The 20,724-nt window shown below is 44.5% G+C and overlaps 1 protein-coding gene across 2 annotated transcripts in view; it reads left to right on the forward strand.

The window, feature by feature from the left end:
• TPC1 (two-pore channel 1) overlaps positions 1-20,724 on the forward strand; it is a 208,311-nt gene that overhangs the window by 177,092 nt on the left and 10,495 nt on the right. For both annotated transcript variants that reach the window (XM_087683338.1, XM_087683337.1), the window contains 5 exons: positions 2,244-2,351; positions 2,567-2,630; positions 2,773-2,941; positions 16,311-16,375; positions 17,143-17,233. In XM_087683338.1, the coding sequence (XP_087539464.1) occupies positions 2,244-2,351; positions 2,567-2,630; positions 2,773-2,941; positions 16,311-16,375; positions 17,143-17,233 (497 nt within the window). The remainder of the gene's footprint in view (positions 1-2,243; positions 2,352-2,566; positions 2,631-2,772; positions 2,942-16,310; positions 16,376-17,142; positions 17,234-20,724) is intronic.

Here is a 20,724-nt window from a genome sequence, read left to right on the forward strand (position 1 = left end):
TCAAAGGGCACCCCTGCCTAACAAAGCGGGCAAGGACAAATGGCTCAGTAACACCTCCATTCAGCATGACTCGCGAAGACGCCGCAGGACTGATGGTGTAGATTAGACGAGACATCCGAGCACCAAAGCCCATAGCAGACATAAGTTCAGCACAATGAAAGACCAGTCCAGATAGTCAAAAGCCTTTTCCAGGTCCAGTTGAATCAGTACGACCTCCTGATTAGAATGCCTTGCATAGTCAATTGCCAGTTGTGCATTTAATACATTGTGCAGAATGTTTCGGCCCTTAATGAAACCATACTGGAGAGGGTGCACAATGGCATCTCACAATACTGACACAAACATCCAATCACACCAGCGAGAATGTGTCTGTAACGCAGGCAAAGGATAGAACCGCAAAAGTCTATCCTATATGGCCGCCCAAATATTGTGATATCCTCTAGGCACCCGAAAATGCTGACGAATATGCCAAAAAGAATAAAGGCGGGCCTGCCCAAGTATGACACCACCAAGGACTGTCTGCAACCCCAAACGAGCCATCCGATTGAACTTGTCTCGCTACAGATCTTTGTCAAGCCAATCCAACAACCTGGAGGTAGCCAGTACTTCTCCTGCAAGGAATTCTCCTCCTTACGAAAATCAGGAGGGCGCCAAACTACAAAACTTAACATTGCGTGCCAAGATGCGATTATATGAGAAAGGAGAAAAGACTGGGAGACCTTAATAGATCTTGTGGAGTTAAGCACATGCCACCAAGAAGCATGAATAAGTGTGGTACCATGAGAAATTCCAGTCCTTTCTATAAAAAATTTGCAATATCTGTCGAGGGATGACTCTCTACACATAGTTCCTGCAGAAGAGCTCTCTCTCTCTCTCTCTCTCTCTTTTCGTAAAAGGTTCTCTCTCTCTTTTTTTTTTCCGTAAAAGGTAATTGTATTAATTACGAAAAAAATACAAGATTACTTGATTACAAGATACATGACGACAATCTAAGCCATCATGTGAAGAGGTTCTAAGTACTACAAGTTACAAAGTCATGGCAAAGACGTGGAGGAAATTGCCATATGCCAGGGACGTAAGTCCTCCCTAGAGAGCAAGTCAGAATGCTGGAGAAGATCTAACTGCCAATACAAGAGGCCCTTAAGCCTCGCAATATGCCGCTGAACATTATAGGCGGAATCAAAAAGAAAAGCATTCCGAATGGTCCAGTTATGCCAACAGCCCCAATATCGAAGAAAGTGATACATGAGCTTCATATGTGGCTGTGCCAGAGTGGGGTATTTGGGCTGCCCAAAAACCCAAACACTCTCTCTCTCTCTCTCTCTCTCTCTCTCTCTCTCTCTCTCTCTCTCTCTCTCTTTTCGTAAAAGGTTCTCTCTCTCTCTCTCTCTCTCTCTCTCTCTCTCTCTCTTTTCGTAAAAGGTTCTCTCTCTCTCGCTCTCTCTCTCTCTCTTTCTCTCTCTCTCAGAATCTGTGCTCTGAATCTGATTGTGGCCTGCCCTGGACTTATACCTCAGTCTCAAAACGTAGTCGAGACCTCTCCTCAATCTGTGCCCCAAATCTAGCTGTGATCTTCCCCTGAAGCTGGTCATGGCCTGCCCTGAAGTTATGCCTTGAATCACATCATGATCTGCTCTGAATCTGCACCTTGAATCAGGTCGTGAGCTGCTCTTAAATCTACACCTTGAATTTGTGCCTCAAATCTGCACCCCTGCCTCAGCACTGGTCATGACCTCTTCATGAGCCCTAAAGTAGGATATTTCACCTTGCCAAAGACCCAATCTGATGAATGGAGGGAAGGTCCCACCACATCCCTCCAAATGTTAGAGAGCAGGGACCAGATCTTCTTGGCCAATGGGCAGGAGATTAATCTATGACAGGAAGATTCCACACTGGTAGTACAAAGAAGCAGTTACCATTTGAAATGTGGCGCCTGAAGAGGGTGGAGGCAAGGGGTTGGCCACCTATGAGCATTCTCCAAAGAAAGGCTTTGCATTTGAACAAGGTCTTATTAGGCCATCCTTCCATAACAGTCGATTTCTACCATTCCATGCGTTTGTGTAAGCCCTAAACAGCATTGGCAAAATAGGTATCCTCTATGAACAAAGGAGATCTTGATAGTTTGAGGAAGGGTGTCAGTAAAATCAGGAGGAACAAAGCAATTTCATTTATGCATTTTCTTGTAATCATGTATGGGCATCTTGGTTTTTTCATTAATGAAGTTAATCTTTTTTTTAGTATAGGCTGGGTATACGTTGTTGAGATGTTGCTGAAGATATATGCTTATGGATTCTCTGCATACTGGCAAGATGGCCTCAACAAATTCGACTTCACCATTACATGGATAATAGGTAAATCTTTATGTGCAGGCTCAACTTTGGAATTTTCGTCTAACATTGACTTTTATTCAATGTTTTTCAAATGGTTTGCTTCCATAAGCTTAACTTTTATGCAAAAGTAAGCCTTGCATGTCCTCCTACATCCTCAACTTCTAGTTTGATGTGTTTTTTTCATTTTCAAAGAGCATGACTGTTCTTTAATCCACCGAATGTGTTTTCTTTTGCAGTTGTGGGAGAGACTTTGACATTTGCTCTTCCAAACAGTGTGCCTATCATTTCCAATGAAGAATGGTAAGATGTACACTGGAATGTGAATTGTGCCGTTGGATATGATCATGAAGTCTAAACTTTAGTGCTCTCTTATATTTGTGAGCTATCTTGCTGAAAATATGCTGGCTCTTGATTCTTTTAATTCTCTTCAAATGCATCACAGGATCCGTTATCTACTTATAGCCAGACTTCTTCGTCTTATACGCTTACTGTTACATGTCGATCGCTACAGAGTTATCATAAGCACCTTCTTAAAATTGATACCAAGTCTCACTCCGTACTTGGGCTTAATATTTTGTCTAATGTGCCTTTACTGCACACTTGGTGTCCAGGTAACTCTTACCTTTATTCAGTATATTCAAGATCTTTCATTTGTTATCTTTCAGCTTCACCCTTGTGTTCTATTGTTTCTGATGAGACATAGTTTAAGGAACGGAACCACATTTGCTGCCAGTTCATGTGAAAAGCTTTATTTTCAGTTTTTTTGTGGATGTAGGTGCATAGAAATGATAAGCTGTTTTCCATAGAACATACTGAGTTGCACAACTCTTCAATCGATCTACAAACAAGTGGAAAACAATATCAGTTCTCTCAGTATGAAAAACACCTGCCCGTCGCATCACTTAAGCTACTCGCGCCCCGACTGATTTGCCGCGCCACGCTCGCGTGATCCATCGTGCCAGCCCCGCCTGTTCCCTCCCCGTCACCATCGCCAGAGCCCCCCCCCTTGCCTGCGGCCCGCTGCCCCCTACCCTGTCCGTAGCCCTATCCTTGCCGTGCGTCGCCTGTCCTGTCACCCCTCCTACCTGCGCCCCCACCTGCCTGGTACCTGCCTTGTCCGTTGCCCCCTGTGTGCGCCCCTGCCTGTGGCCTGCTGCACCGGACCTGCCTTCCCCCCTCCGCTTGCGGCTGAGTGGTGCGCTTGCCTTGCCAAACCCCCCCCCCCCCCCCCCCCGGTGCTGCCCCCACCACCTCCGCCCTGCAGCTCACGGCCCCGTTTGGCAAATCCACCACCTGTGCTCCCCCCCCCTCCAGTTGCTCCCTTCCTCTACAGCAACTTCCCCCCCAACCGGTAACAAAGCAACGTGATAGGTAGGTTCTCAGCAGGGACGCGCAATGGAAACCTCTGGTCAGATCCCGTTGCATTCTACGAGTGTCCCCTAGTCAAACACCTTGCGCATCGTCCTCTCTGAGGAACAGCTCTTAGCCATCCGTGCCATAGAGCTGGAGTTGAAAGAAACAACGATCTTTGGTCAGGTTGTTGGACATTCCCCATCGAGAGCCCAGCTTCGGGATTGGCTTCACTCCACGTTGCTCATTGGCACAGCGCAGATCGCGGAGGCAGTCCTCATGGGCCAAGGGATCTTCATGGTTCGACTCACCTCTGCAGACGCAACTCGTGAGCTAGTGGATAGCTCACCCTATGCCTCCACGAAGGGGATCATTGACATGGTTCCCTGGTACAGTGGCTTCATAGTGGAGACATCTACGCTCCATAACAGGTTTCTTAGACATCCAGTCACTTTACTCTTCCCCAGACTGACGGTAGAGTACCACCAGTTAGTGGAGGACTTTGGACGTCACTTCGGCACAGTTCCTCTTGCCTCCTTTGCGGATGCAGTGACAGTTGCAAGAGTCCCAAAGATACGAGTGGTCGTGAAAGATACAAAGAGTATTCGGTCAGTCACAGGTTTCCCTATGAGCTTACATCTTGCATCCTAGAATGTGAATACTCCACTACAGTGGGGCACGTGGTTCCAGGAAGTTGATTGTTCGGCAGGAGTTGTAGCTGGCCCTTGCTAGACGGATAGACATCTTACTTCTGTAGGAGCACAAGCTCACCCCTGCCCAGGCCCATGGGGTAGGGAAGGTTCTCCCAGGTAGGTCACACACTTACTCGGAGTACGCCATCGGTGCCCACGGCAGGAGAGGTCCAACCGCGTCCATGTAGTTGCACACTGTGCCGAATGGAAAGTAAACCCTGTAGAAGAAGGGTGTAGCCAAGACCATAGATCTTGCTTAAGTACAGCAAAAGCAAACGCATGCCACACCCGACTTTCCGGAGCGTCCATCACTGAATGCCCTGAAGTGGACTGTGAAGAATCAATAGACATATTAAAATCCCCCATCAAAAAACCCCGTCTGCCAAGTGACAAGGAGGTCTTCAAGGTATTTCAAAGATCCCGGCGGGATAAAGGGTCATTCGGAGCATATAGGCCCAGCAACCATAAGATCTCTCCTTCAAATAAAACTTCCACCACCACAAAGCGGCCATGTACATCATTTTTAATAAGAACCGGCTGATATTTCTCATGTACAATCATAAGCACACCAGAATAATGCCCGGCGTGTGTCCCTACATAAAACAAGCGAAACCCATGGCAATCCACAACTTTTCTTGCTTCACCGTGACTCTTGTGCTCTACCGCACACAAGACATCCCACCGATTCTCATGCAATACAGTCCACATGGCATGTTGCTTATGGTGAGAACAAATGCCTCGCACATTCCACGTGGCTATCTTCATGTGTATTCAAAAAGAAAATCAGGAACAAGGCTTCACTTACCTCGATTTAACCTTTTCTGCTAGAATATCAAGGACACCCTCATCCAAAAAATCAGCTAACACGGCAAAAGAGTTCTGACGGCCAGCTTTAGAGGTAGACGGAATATCCACTGTCTTGGGGATGGAACAGGGATAACGACGATCCCATGGTGTAATCACATTCCCTCGAGTATCAAAAGCCAACTTAGCGGGTGGGCCCTTTGGACCGTCGGTATACACTTTCCGAGTAGACTAATTACGGGGAGCAGAAGGAACCATAGTACGTGCAGCATGCTCTGAAGACAACATTTCTTTCCTGCGCATATACGTGCGCATGGAATCTTGTGAAACATTAGGCCCAGTAGTCGCCAGGCTAGCATCAACCTTTTTGCCTTTTTTGGGACGTGTCTCTACCCAGTCATTGCCACGGGAATCCAAACCGGAAACAGGTTGTTTACCTTTATCCAGAACTTTAGGTGGCTGGGTTGCATCCTGTGATGGAGCATCAAGCACCATGTCTTCCATAGGCAGCATAACATGCTCATCATTTGAAGATGGTTGCTTCTCTGGGCATTCGGCCATAAAATGCCCCAATTTTCCACACGAAAAGCAGTGTCCTGCAAAGTTGCCCCATTTCAAACGAAAGTGCAAAGGATGCATGCCAGAGCAATTAATACGAAGCCATGCCGGCCTTTTCCTAGCAGTGTCCATAACATACACAAACGGTTGCGATTCATGGCCCTTAGGCTCGGGGGGACCAGAACAGTTCCCACAACGGCCATGGCATCCTTTAACAAAGGCCAATAGACAGCCGGGCAATTTTCCACTTCAACCCACACCGGGCATTCACATTGAAGCAGGCGTTGAAAGTCTGCCATAGGGCGCCATGGCGCAACATGGACCAAACGGCGATCAAAGAACAATGGCAGTTTAGACAGAAGATCAGCCCGATGCTTCTCAGATTTCAACAGCACCTCATAGAAGCCTCGGGGCCCAACAAAAAATCTCCTCCTCAACTCCCCCTGTAGTAAATGGTGCAGCCATTGGCGAATATGGGAAAGCACTGGAATCTTGCCAATGAAGAAGAGTATAACAGCATGGTCATAAAACACCGAAAAAAGAGTGCAAGACATTTTTCGGGTCCACCCTGGCTTCCAGAACATCTTCAGTTCCAGAGTCAGAAAAAGCTTCATGATTATGTTGGACATACTCGCCAAGCAGAGTGTTGGCAAACTCCAGTAAATAATTCAATAACATGTTTAGGAATGACAGAAGCATTCAGGCCTACACTACAGAGATCAAGAACATAACGCATCAGCTTGCCACCATTGGATCTTCAGTGTCTGAGGATGATATGATTGCAGTGACATTGAATGGACTTTGCAAAGAGTATAAAGCATTTGATACGTCTATTTCTATGAGAGCTGAATCCCCTGATTGGGATGAGATGATTGCTTTGTTGTTGCATGAGGAAGTTAAGCTTGGGCTGAATACATGTTCTAGTATGTCTCAAAGCAGAGACATTGTTCTTTACTCTAGCCAGTGTGGTAGAGGTGGCAGAGGCCGTGGCTCTTTTCGAGGTCAAGGAGACACTAGAAATGTTTATGGACAGCAACAGTAGAATCCTTGGCATGGCACAAATACATAGGACCAGTGTGGATCTGGAGGCTTTAGAGGTAGGGGGAGATCACCCCATGGTAGAGGTGGTGGATCTGGTTCCTGGCAGTCAAATGATCAGCCAAACAGAGATAAGGACTGTCATTACTACGGCAGATATGGACACATTGCAAAGGATTATTACAAGAAGCAGGGAGATATGAAGGCAAAGGGTAAACATTGACATATGCTTGGAGCGTTTGCCCGCAGGTTGGAAGTCCGGACCAGGGGGCATCTCCTCCGTACAAGGAATCATATCCTTTGGTTCCTCTGTATCAGAATCCAGACCAAGGGCTGCCACCGTTTGGTCGACAAAAGCCATATCCAGACCAGCCATATTGTATCACTACTTGTGCAGGTCGGATGCAACGCCCGGAGCTCACAGAAGACAGATCTCTTAGAAGACAGAAACAGCACAGGCCTCCCTCTCTCTCTTTCTCTTACTGTGTGTCTGCTGTATCACAGATCTCTGTCTGCTGTGATAGAAATCTGCACCTCTGTCCAGCCAGAAAGTCTCTACATAGGTCGAATGTCCAGTAGCAGAGCAGATATGTTGGCGGTGTAATCCCAAGGCAGATCGACTGCTGGATGCAGAGCAGGGCAGCAACACAAAACCAGGGCAAACGGAATAGCAGACGTGCAGGAGCAGAAATGAGATTAGAGCCACCGTCTGACTTGCCTGCAGGTCGTGGGCTCTCACTCGCTCTTTCTCTCTCTCTGTGGGTACTTACAGGTCGACATGCAGAAGCAGGGACCCGCGATGACGTGGTTTGAAGGTCGACGTGCAGAAGCAGGGACCCACAATGACGTGGTTTGACTACGCACAGGAAGATAGGGCGACGTTCAACGGCTTGAACAGGAGGAGAGACAGGACGCAGGTCGAGGTCGAGCGTGTCACAGTCCTCAATTGTCAACATAATAGGAACAAGGGCGTGGCCTCCGCTCATTCACTCTCTCCCTCTCCCTGTGTGGCTGCCTCAGCCTGTGTCCAGAAGCGGGGCAGAATAGCGCAGGCGCAGGCCCGTTCGAGCCAGCACACGAGGTCAGGTCGCTGCAGCAGAAGGGTCACGGCAGGTCGCCGTCCGTCTCTCCACCATCTCTCTCTCTCTCTCTCTCTCTCTCTCTCTCTCTCTCTCTCATGAATAGTTGGAGTAGAGCGAACAATATCCAGCCAAGGAGCAGCAATGTCAAGAAGAACCAGATTAGCTGACACCATAGAGGAGATCTGCCATAACACTAAACCACGACACGGGCCACATGACCATGGATACCCGATACTGAATCAAAAATGAAGGCATTCCGAGTTCGCCAAATATGCCACAAGGCTGTCCATCTAAGGAAATGGAAAAGGCAGGAATAATCTGAGTGCAAAGAGGATGTAGAAGTCATCTTTCCCATAATCCACGGACAAACTGATATCCGGTGCTGAGTTTCCACGGACCACACACAGGAAACAAAACTCCAATTTTGTCTAGCAATAGGGCAAGAGACAAAGAGATAAAGCATTGTTTCATCACATATAATGTAGAATACACAACGACAAGCAGAGATCTTGCGGGCACACAACACATCCCCTATTGGAAGACCCCCAATAAGCAACCTCCACATGAACATTTTACCCTAATACGCAACCTTAGACTGCTAGAGCTGGATGAATCTTTCCTACCACTTCTTTTTGCTATCCCAAATATGCCATAATTTATTAGCCTTTCTCGTGATCGATCTCTTGGCCTCCACCATTTGATGATAAATTTGGTTAGCTAACCTTTTCTCAAAATCATCAGGTTTCACAAACTTCCAATCACGCTAGGGAGACAATGGCTTTAATGTTGGCAAAGGAGAGAACCTCAAAAGCCTGTCATATATAGACAACCAAATGTCGTGATAACCTCGAGGTACTTGGAAGTGCTAACGGATATGCCGAAAAGAATAAAGATAGGCTTGTCCAAGAATGACACCATCAAGGACTATCTACAACCCCAAAGGAGACATTTGATTAAACTTATCTTTTTGCAAATCTTTATCAGGCCAATCCAACAATGTGGAAGTAGCTAGCACTTCACCTTGCATCGAATTCTCCTCCTTATGAAAATCAGGAGGGTGCCAAACTGCAAAACGTAACATCGCATGCCAAGATGCAATCAAATGAGAAAGGAGAAAAGACTGGGAGGTCTTTACAGGTCTTATGGAATTAAGCACATGCCACCAAGAAGCATGAATAACCGTACTACCATGAGAGATTCTAGTTTTTTCTATTAAAAAATTTGTAATATCTGACCAGGGATGACTCTCTATACATAGTGCCTGCAAAAGAGCTAGCCTCAAGGCTGCCATATGCAAGTTAACATCCAAGAAAGTTGCTCCCCCTATCCTTTTAGGAGTAGTAATATGCTGCCACGAAATCCATACCTGGCCCAAGCGATTCCCTTTATTTTTCCACAACATGAATCGGATAGGTTGAACCAATTCGAGAAGAAACTTCTTGGTCCAAGAATCTCTCTCTCTCTCTCTCTTCGTTAAGATAATTGAATTAAGTAGTAAATATTTACATTAGACCATCAAGTCATCAAAGAAACTGACAAAAGTCTACTGAGAATTTAATACAAAGAAATCACACAGAAGGACAGCTGGAGTAGAGCGAACAATAGCCAGCCATGGACCACCAATGTTAGGAAGAACCAAGTAAGCTGATAGCATAGAAGAGTACGCCATATGCCACAGGGCTGTCCACCTAAGGAAATGGAAGAGGCAGGAATAATCTGAATGCAAAGAAGACAAAGAGGGCATCTTTCCCATAATCCACGAACGAGCTGATATCTAGTGCCACACACGAGAAACAAAACTCCAAATCTGTCGAGCAACATGGCAAGAGAGAAAGAGATGAAGCAATGTCTCGTCACATGTAGTGGAGAATACACAACGACCAGCGAAGATCTTGCGGGCACGCAGCACATCCCCAGTTGAAAGACCCCCAATAAGGAGCCTCCACATGAACACTTTACCCTGATACGGAACCTTAGACTTCTAGAGTTGGATGAATCTTTCTTGCCACTTCTTTTTTGCTCTCCCGAATACGCCATAATTTATTAATCTTTCCAGTGACCCATCTCTTGGTCTCCACCATCTGATGATATATCTGATTAGCTGACCTCTTCTCGAAATGATCACGAAGCACAAACATTCAGTCACGCCATGGAGACAATGGTTGTAATGCAGGCAAGGAGAGAACCTTAGAAGCCTGTCTTGTATGGACGACCAAATGTCATGATATCCACGAGGCACCCGAAAGTGCTGATGAATATGCCGAAAAGAATAAAGATGGGCCTGCCTAGGAATGATACCATCAAGGACTGTCTGCAACCCCAAACGAGCCATCCAATTAAACTTGTCTTGCTGCAAATCTTTATGGCCAATCCAAGAACCTAGAGGTAGCCAATACTTGTCCTTGCTGGGAATTCTCCTCCTTACGAAAATCAAGAGGGTGCCAAACTGCAAAACGTAACATCTCTTGCCAAGATGCAATGAAATGAGAAAGGAGAAAAGACTGGGAGACCTTAATAGGGCTCGTGGAATTAAGCACATGCCATCAAGAGGCAATAATAAGCGTGCTACCATGAGAGATGCCAGTCCTTTCTATGAAAAATTTAGCAATATCTAACGAGGGATGACTCTGTACACATAGTGCCTGCAAAAGATCTAGCATCAAAGCAGCCATATGCAAATTAACATCCAATAAAGTTGCACCCCCCATCTTTGTAGGAGTAGTCACATGCTGCCACGAAATCCACACCTATCCGAAACGATTCCCTTTCTTTTTCCACAACATGAATCGGATAGGTTGAACCAGTTCCAAAAGGGACTTCTTAGTCCAGGGAAATAAACGCAGAAAAAATGATATCATACTGATCGTGATGCATTGAGCAACTTTAAGTCTCACATGAAGAGGCCAGCCTTGAGATTTCCAGTACATGAACCAATCATGAATACGGGATGACATCCAATCCAGCAAGGCACGGGGAGATACCTCCACACCAATAGGATAACCCAAGTGTCTAGTTATATTTCCTTTTGAAATCACAATTCCATGCCAGCCCAAGGCTTTCAAATCATTCTCTGTATAAGACAACAGTGTAGATTTCTCAATATTAATATGAAGTCCCAATGCCATAGCAAAAAGATTCCATGCAGCCATTGCCCATTAACATTAGTGCGATCGGCTTTAAGGAACATAAAGGAATCATCTGCCAAAGATTGACCCTCAAGTTAGGCACCACTGGGAAAAGAGAGAAACCACTAATCTCTCCTTGATTAGCCAACTTATCCAACAATGAGAGCATCAAGTGAGTGACTAAAGCAAACAAGAAAGGGCTGAGAGGGCAGCCTTGCCGAAGAGGCCGAGATAAGGCAATTTCATCCGTGATCCCTCCATTAAGTGCAATACGAGCCACAGCACCCTCACTAATGGTATCAATAAGAGAAATCATGCGAGGACCAAATCCCATGGTAGAGATTAGTTGCCGCAAAAAAGACCACCTAACATAATCAAATGCCTTCTCAATATCAAACTGAAGCATAACAACCTCCTGGCCTGAAGCTTTGGCATAATCAATTCCCAGTTGAACATTCAAAATGTTGTGCATTATATTCCAACCTTTAATGAAACCGTATTGACGTGGATGAACTAGGTGCAGAAATACTTTCTACAATCTGTTGGCAATGATTTTAGGGAAGATTTTATGTAAAGAACCCATAACAAAAATGGGTCTCCATTGTTTAAAAGATGTTGGAGAGGGAACCTTGGATAATAACCGACTGACGGCAATCTTCCAATCTAAAGCCATCATACTAGAATTCCACACTTGCTAACATAGGGGAGTTAATGGGTCCTTATGTTGCTCAACATGGGCTGAAAACAGCTCATTAGGAAGCCCATCCCATCTAGGACTTTTCCTTTGAGGCAAATGAGATAGCACTTCTTCCACTTCATCCTCTGAAATATCAGCCTCCATCAAATCAACCCATTCTGGCTTAACCTGGTTACTAACCAAATCGCAAATATATCGGCGAGCAGAGTGAACAGCATCAGAAAGAATCTCCTATGGTCCCAACAATGATTTATAAAAGTCAACACACATCTGAATCATGGAAGCAGGATCAGTCACCATAACACCTTGCTCATCCATCAAATGCACAATATTTTCCTGGGCATATTTCTAGTGTAGATGAGAAAAGAATTGATGAGATTGACAATTATTATCATGTAAAGCTTCGGCTCTGGCCAGCAATTTGTATTTTGCATATTCCTCTTCTTGAAGAGATTGAACCGTGCATTTCAACCATTCAATGCATGTGAGCAAGTCATCAGTGGAATCCCGTGACTGACACAGAGACAATGAGTGGGCCAACAAAGATTGCGCATGTTGCAATTCAGCTCATAAAGAGGAAGCATGCTGAATACCATACTGTCGGGATAACGCTTGTGCATTATCCCTAAAAACAGCCCATGCTTCCATCCCTCTAGATAGGACCCTCTAGCTAAAAGAAGCAATCAGTTGCTGAATACATTCCAAAAACTGATTTTATTGCGGAAAATATTGGTTGAAACGAAGAAGCAAACGGGCAAGGAGAGCCTTAAAGGCATGAGCAAGTCTGTGGGTCAATTCCAAGACCAAAGGATAGTGATCTGACAACACATGCTGTCCCTCCACCCACATGTCAATGACTGCAGGAAAAAAAGAATTGCTCTGACAAATATAGATCCTATTCAGTCTGGCCCAGGTGTTTTGATGCTGAAAAGAACAGAAGTATATCTAGACTGTGACGAATACATCCAGGACCACATGTCTGTTTCAAAGACACACCTGCCAGAGCATCCCAAGTCTGTTGCTCAGGACCATGTGCGGTGAAGTTGCCTAATCTGCCGCAAATACACATGCATTAAAATCACCAATAACAAAACCTTGACAAGCCATGGCAAGGCAGCGCAAGTCATCCCAAAGTTGATAGTGTTCTTGAGCAATAGAAGGAGCATACACGCCCACTAGCCACAAAACCTCTCCCTTATATAAGATGTCCAGTATCAGAAATCTACCGCGAGGGTCCTAAGAAACCAAGGATGGTTGCAGGGAAGATCTAACGGCCAACATAACTCTAGATTTGTGTGGAGCACGACCACTGAAAATGACTGCATATCCCTTATATACATAAGAAGATCTTGCCAAAGCATGTTCTTTATGCTCCACAGCACAAAATACATCCCAATTTCCAGCTAACACAACTTTCCTTAACCAATATTGCGTACTGCCCGAAGAAATACCTTTCACATTCCACAAAGCAATTCTCATGATAAATCACTAAAGAGAAAACTATTGAACCACCTCTTTCCCTTTCCCTTTCCCTTTGACATCAATAGCTTTAGCTGCTAGGAATCTCTCCATCTCACTTATTTCATTCAATTTATATTTTATTCATTTTATTTATCGCAAATGAAGATGCATACATGACATTTAGAATGGTGTTGAGGAAAGTGCGATGCTCCATTCTTGTCTCCACGGCCTCTATCACCCTACTCTCTGCTAGCACTCTCTTGCTCTCCTCATGGGCTAGACGGCTTGCCAAGTCTTTCACTCTTTCGTCGCTTTTAGCTACCCACTCTTCAGCTCTTTGCTTCATTTCTTCTAGACTCTCATTTTGTCTTTTGGCTAAAGCCACCCTTCTTGGCTCCTACTCTTTTCACATTTGGGTAGCTTTTTCTTTCTCCTCTTCCACGTGCTTCATCTCGCCTTTTAGCCTTTCTTGCTCTTTCAGTGTGATAGCATCCTATTCTCCATTTCCTCCATTTCTTTACGATGCTTTTCCTCTTGGTGAGCTTTTGAGGTATCTTGTGCTGCAAGCCTATCCGTTGCCTCGTCTATCCTTTTCAAGTGCTCTCTTAATTCCTCATGTTGTACAATAAGGAGCTTATACTCTCCTTGTAGCCCTATGATCTTGTCTTTCTTCCTCGAACCTTTCTTGCCAATTGTCTTTTTCTTCCTTGGCCTTGAGTTCCTCCTTTAGCTCATCTTTGGACAAGAAAAACCTCTTGGTTAGAGTGTTGCCCATAAATGATGTCCATCTACTCATTTAGTATATTATGCAAAACTTTCCTACCCCTAATGAGCCCATACTGATGGGGATGCATAATGGAAGGGAGGCACTCATGAAGACAATTAGCCAAGAACCTTGACAATTTATTGTACATAGACCTCATCGAGGAAATTGGTTGCCAAAGTTTGTGCATTGAAGGAGAAGGGACTTTGGGGATCAACTTGATAACCCCTTCCATCCAAGATGCAAGCATTAGTCTAGTAGCCCAAAAGGTGGGTGTGAGCTCTATTGCCATCCATATCTTGGTTTCTTGCAAGAATTTGGTTTGCTGCATTACCTCTATCTTTTCTTGCATTATTGTGTATTAGAATGACAAATGCTTTCCTTTGACCATGACTGGGGAATCTCCAATATCGATGAAGGGAATGGCTTTGCACACCTTTCTTTGTATTATCTCATGTTGCAAAATAAACACATCTTTCGCTCTCTCTTCATTCTCCAGGACCTGGACCTTATTCCATCCTTCATCCAAGCCCCCTACTCTGATTCAAAATCATTCCAATCATGGGCTCTTGGAGCATCCATGAGAGAATGCAAAGAACTACCATTAGCAAACCTACCTTGCCAAGACAAAGACCAGCCCGAAGGCGTTCCATAAGGATCGGCAATACAAGGCATCATTAGGAGCAAACACTCCTACCAGCCATAAAAGCTCATCATGGTGCATAATCTCAATCACCACAAAGCAACCATGCACATCATCTTAAGTAAAACGGGATGAAATCTTTCATGAACAATCATGAGGACACCAAAATGTTGCATCGCAAAATAGTTTATACCCATGACAATGAACAAGCCTACTTGCTTCTTTATTATTCTTGTACTCCACCACACACAACACATCCCACTCATTTTCATGCAAAACATGCCACATATCATGTTTCTTGCTACAAGAGCAAACACCATGAACATTCCAAGTGGCAATCCTCATGTTCAAACCATAATGCTAAGGTGGATCTTGCCTCGATTTCACCTTAGATGCCAATGCTTCAACTACCCCATCATCCATAAAATCTTCCAGCACAACAAAGGCATTGTCTTAAAGAGCCAATTGTGGATAACAACAATCCTAGGGACTAATCACCTTGCCTTTTCTATTAAAGGCAAGATGGGCTAGAGGATCCCTAGAGCAATCAACAGATGCTCTAGTATTTCCAAATCCCCAGTGGCCAGAAGAAACCACTTCAATAGTAACATGTTCAAAAGAAGACTAGAGTGAGCAAATCAAAGTCCTCAAGAGCTGTCAGAGATAAAGGGTATGCTGAAATTGCTCCGAGATGATGACTGCTATCAAGGCAATGGCTGGGTAAATGGCCTGAAACTACTGCAAATGAAGCTTGATGATGACACTAGGTGAGGAGGACTTACGCTAGATGATGTAGGCTGCAAAACGCTGAGTAGAGATGGATGCAGAAGCCACAAACCATGATGACCTCCTTGCGGAGTGTGAACGGCATTGGAGAGGACAGAGAAAGGAGAGAAGAATATGAAAGAGAGCAACAGTGTCGGAAGGAATGATTGTGTGCGATGAAGAATAAGGAAAGTCAGTGCCGTATTTTTAGGCAGTGACTGTCTCAAGTGGTGCCCAACACTCTCAAGTGGTGCCCACTGAAGTCTCTCAAGTGGCTCCCCAGCTCTCTTGGGTGGTGCCCCAACACTAAGTAATGATTCAAATAAAGCCTTTTTGGGGCTATAAATGGAAACCAAAATAGGAACAAAGTAGGGGAAATGTCCTGAATGACTTGGTTTCTCAACACACGTTATTGTGTGATCACCACTCTTGGACTCTTGGTCCGCCGAGTACACTAGGATGATGTGCACTGCTGGTATGGGATGTCAGGACGTGGTCGTGACTTGTAGTGCTGCTAGCTCACAAGCTGAGAGCCTGTTTGGGTTTATGGCTGGGAGGTGTGTCTGATGTCCAGTCCTTTATATTCATGGATATAGCTTGTGTTGTGTCTTGTGTGTTTGTTGAATTCTAGGAGGCATTTCACCCACCCAACAATGCTCTTCCCACCCTCCCCACCTCGCCCGACCCCCCATGGCCAAGAGGCCCCTCTCTCACTCCCGGCTTCTTGTTTGAAAAAAGAGCTGATCTCTTACAAACACTTACACAAACCACTAGCTGCCCTTCAGCTAAAAAGGGCCTTGCCCCCCAAATTATGGTAATGGGCCTGCTATGATCCTTGTCGTAGTAAAGGTGATCAAGTATCTTGACACTGGTATTGGGCCCCCAAACTTCCTCCAAAAGAACTAGTTGCAATGTTGTTTGATCTGACACTGAGCTTTCACTACTGTTTTGGCTAGTTTAGTATAAAGGTTTGGTTCTAATGGTGTTTTCCTCTGCATGCAGCTATTTGGTGGATTGGTGAACAATTACAATAGCACTTTACAAGACACTGAGCTGTATGAAAATGAGTATCCTTCAGTTTTGCACATCGGGAAATCAGGATAATGTACCTGTTTTAACTTGGTTTTGTATCATCTAGAGCAATCTTGTCCCAATGAATTAGTTGAGGAATTTCTACTTTACCTCTCTCTTTTCTAGCATTTTTAAATGTGATATGATGTTCTTGTGCATGCTTTGATATATCCCAACTTCATTTTTGGAAAGGGTTAAGTTTTGTAGAACTATCTTTCTAGGAAGTGTTTTTTTTTTCCAGTAAAAGCAACACTTTCTTCAAGCTTATCCTTCTATTCTAGGTTATAGGTATCGCACCTGATTGGATTTTTCTTGAGCCAAATGTATAGGACTTTCTCCCTTGACAGGAACCAGCCTTGGAAACTGTCCTATCTCGTCTTTATTTCCCTGTTTTGGTTGACTTGTATTTTATCTCTTTGCCTAGGCTCAGATGGGTTTAATAGAGACTTCTTTTGTTGGGAAAAAACTGCTGTTGTACCATCAATTTAATTGTGTGCTTTAATAACATGTCAACTTTGATACTTGCATTTCTGGCAGCTTTTTCCATTCAGAATCGCAAATGTTTTGGTATTACCAACCACCTGATTGGCTGTTCACTGAGACCTTGTAATATACTTTACGAGTTTCATGCATTATTGAAGTCCTAAGGAAGTTTTCTATGAGGTGTTTATTAATTGATTTTTTGCTTGTTTGGAAAATCAAAACCATCAACATGGATTATTTATCTGCTCTGACTCGTACAATAGATACTTAACTCTGCTAGCTATCTGGTTCATAATTTTAATGACTATCCAACTGGCATGGTGACACTCTTTGAGCTTCTTGTCATGGGTAATTGGCAAGTTTGGTTGGAGGTAAGTCGTTCTTAATTTTCATAACTTGTTCTGCCATTCCTGAAAACATAGATTCAATATTCATTCCTTCTTAGGTTCTTGTGCTGAGTCTATTGTAGTGAAAGGTCTCTATGCATTTATAGTCTAGTCTCTTTATTATGATTTAGTGTCAAAAGAAAAATGGAAAATTGGAGCTGTACCTCTTTCTTATTTTCTTTCTAGAACTGTTCATAACTTAGGCTTTGCTTCTGCATGAAGCTGAACATTTGAAAATTTAAGAGTTTTGCATCCCACAAATGGGTTCTCAAGCTTTGAAGTATGAAAACCCTACTGAATATGTCTATTTTCCATTGAAATGTTTATTTCTCATTCTTTAGATTCCATCTTGAAAGTTTGATCCCAAGGCACTCATTTTCTGTGCAAAATGGAGGGGCTGGAATGGCACAGGCAATGCTGATTCTTTTTGTTTATATATGTAACCTCTTTCTTCTTACTGAGTGGTTGTTTTTACTCTGTCTCAGATTTTCCTGCGGTTGTATTGTCTGCCCCCCACCCCCCCTTCGACATGCTGCTCCAACCCTTCCATCTGCTGCTCAATTCTTCTCTCTGCTCCCTCTTCCCCATATAGCTCCTCTGCAGCTTCCTGTTTGATCTTTCCAGCTTCTACTCCTTTCCATATTTTGCATAGTGATCTTTATTTGATTTTAGCAGCTGTTTGGACAGAGGATCAAGTCATTGGACACCATGACAAGCAATGGTACATTTGTTCTAATATTTTATGATCATACTTAGCATCTTTTGTCTCAGGAGAGGAGACTTCTTTGAGCTTGGATTCATTAGAGTGGTTCTAGAAGACCAAGACCTTGGCCAAATGCTGCATTCTTCCAATACTTGGCCCATCAAGGAAGGAGGACTCACATGGAGAGTTGTAGGATCTGGAAGGCAAGTTTGCTTTATAACTAACGGCTGCCTGTAGGGAAACTACATGTAGGCACTGCCTAGCAAGAGGCCATTTGCCACTAGGCTATTCTAGATGCTGATATCATTGAAAGATCCAAAGGTATGCTGGCCTTTTTAGGACTTTGGACAGGAAACTTTTTTTTTAAATCTAGGAGAGTGATTTTGGGAGATGCATTGCAGGATTGTGTCACAGACGGGAGCTCATTGGCTGGCATCATTTCCTAGTGTACATGTATGGCAAGATGATGTAAGGCTACAGAGAACTGGCATAATTTACAGCAGAGCAGCCAGTATAAGACTGAGGGGAGTTGTATGATGGATGGGAGCAGATGGAGACCATCGGTGATGATGATCTCCCACATGATTCAGAGTATGTCATCAATGGGATGCACGATCAGCTAGATTAGTACATCTTCACACTAGTTGGGATAGAGACCAATCGATATGAAGTTGCCCCCTTGCCCCTAAGGACCGGATCTGCCAGTTATCTGAGCTGGAGCTAAAGATAAAGAAGCACGATATATGTTGCTGGCTAGTATTGAATGAGATCGAGGGATGCTTTCATTGCCTTTTTCAGGATGGTTTTGCCCCTCTGAAGAGAGTGATGGATTTCTGAGACCAGCATTGCTTGGGCTCTTCCTCATTGAGTTGTGCAAACACAGATTACATTCTATGATTGAGACAAGGGAGTAAGTCAAACATACTAGTCAACACATTCTCACTGACACAGCAGAAGATCTGGGTCAAACACATGCCCCATGATCCATTGAACCAAGGCCTTGGTCAAGATACCATTAGAGATTCCAAACGATTTTCGTGTGGCACAATAACACAATGGCTCTCTCTTAAAGACAAAAAGAGAGAGAGAGAGAGAGAGAGAGAGAGAGAGAGAGAGAGAGAGAGTCTTCTGGGGCCAAATTTGGCCTGTGAGACAAAATCATGTACAATGTTGATTGTTATTGGACATCAAAATGTGATGTGCTGGAGTATGGTCAGTGATATACTGTAAAAGAAGCCAAGGTGGTGTACAAGACAAATAGTGCTCATATAGGGATACAATGGGAGGATGAGATAGTACATATCTATATATGTGGCTGAATGATACTCATATATCCAGTCCCACCCAATCAAGATCACTGGGTAGAGTATGTCATACATCCCAAATGAATTAGTATGGGGGTAGCATATGCACTAGATCCTCAACTCTGTGAACTGCTACTCATCTCGCCGCAGATCTCCCCCATCTCTCTCTGATGTAGTGTATGTGTCTGGTACCCCTGTATCCTCAGGCGGCATGCTGCTCTAATCTCCTTTGCCCTCTGAACTATTACCCCTCTCTATGTAGGTGCTGTGTGTGTGGTCACTATTTGGAAGAAATCAATAAGTTGTGACTGGTGCCCCCCCTCTCTATGTAGTGCTAGCCTGTGGTCAATGGCTACTCGCCTTTCATGTGGCATGTATACATCTAGGTAGCTAGGTCTCTCAATGAAGCCATCCATGGTAGTCTTCATGTAGTAAGACATCTTCAAGGGGAGAGGCTACTTGGGTGATAGCCATGTCTGTTGTATGTACAATTCGTAGAGACCCTGTCACATGACCAAGTTCATCTCCGTGTGGGAGAGCAGTATGAAGGGGAGTCAAGATCATACTGAAAGGGGGGGATATGGTCCATGTCAATCCCATATCCTGTAAGCCACAGCTCGACCTATGCATACCATGAAGTCTCCAATCTTGCCTAAGTTAGCTGCCTAGAGGCCTAGAATTCCCTCCTAGGTAGTCTATCCAGATGCATGTCAGATACTCTATGTATGAAGCTAATGTTCTGAAAGAGGGCCTCCATCATCATGGGGGGTGCAGCAAACTCGGCTCTAATAATCTCATGTTGTACTAATGGTTTGCTGCAAATCATCCGTGAGAGCATAATGACCTATGGTCTCTCAAACTATCCATAGGTATGCAGCCAAGCTAGGGGTCCAAATAGGTGCACCATACATCATGGCCGGTGTGACCAATGTGTCAAACATCCATCTCCATGTGCGAGGCTCCTAGAAGTGTGTGTGGTGGCACTCTCTCCATCATGACCGATGCTGCGTACCCTTGTGTGGGTCAATCTCTGGCTGCATGTGCCATGGTGACTCTCCAAGAAGATGTAGTGAAAGTGATCCCTAAGTAGACATATGAGTCCACAACTTCCACCTATCGGGCTCCTAGAGTGAAGACTGATCTCCTCCTCGTTGGGGCTGATGTGTGGAAGATCAAGATCTTGGTTTTTCCAAGATTAACTATCAATCCACGCTATGTGAGATCCCAACACCCCAGTAAAGGAGCTCACTCATCAATACAGTGAGGCTCTACATGCAACAGTAAGTATAGCATTTCCAGCCCACACACAATCTCCTCTGGGATGATGCCTCATAAGAGTTGGTTCATAAGACGGCATGATCTTCACAAAGATCAAAGGTCCAAGCCCCATTCCGAATGAGAATCCTCTCTTCCCCACTCACATCGATCAGAGCAGCCCTCTCCTCCTCCCCCTCTATATGTCTCCCATA

This window comes from Lygodium microphyllum, chromosome 8 (assembly GCF_053477565.2).
Source record: "Lygodium microphyllum isolate KBCC chromosome 8, Lygodium_microphyllum_v1.1.10, whole genome shotgun sequence".
In the NCBI taxonomy this organism is placed as follows: Eukaryota; Viridiplantae; Streptophyta; class Polypodiopsida; order Schizaeales; family Lygodiaceae; genus Lygodium; species Lygodium microphyllum.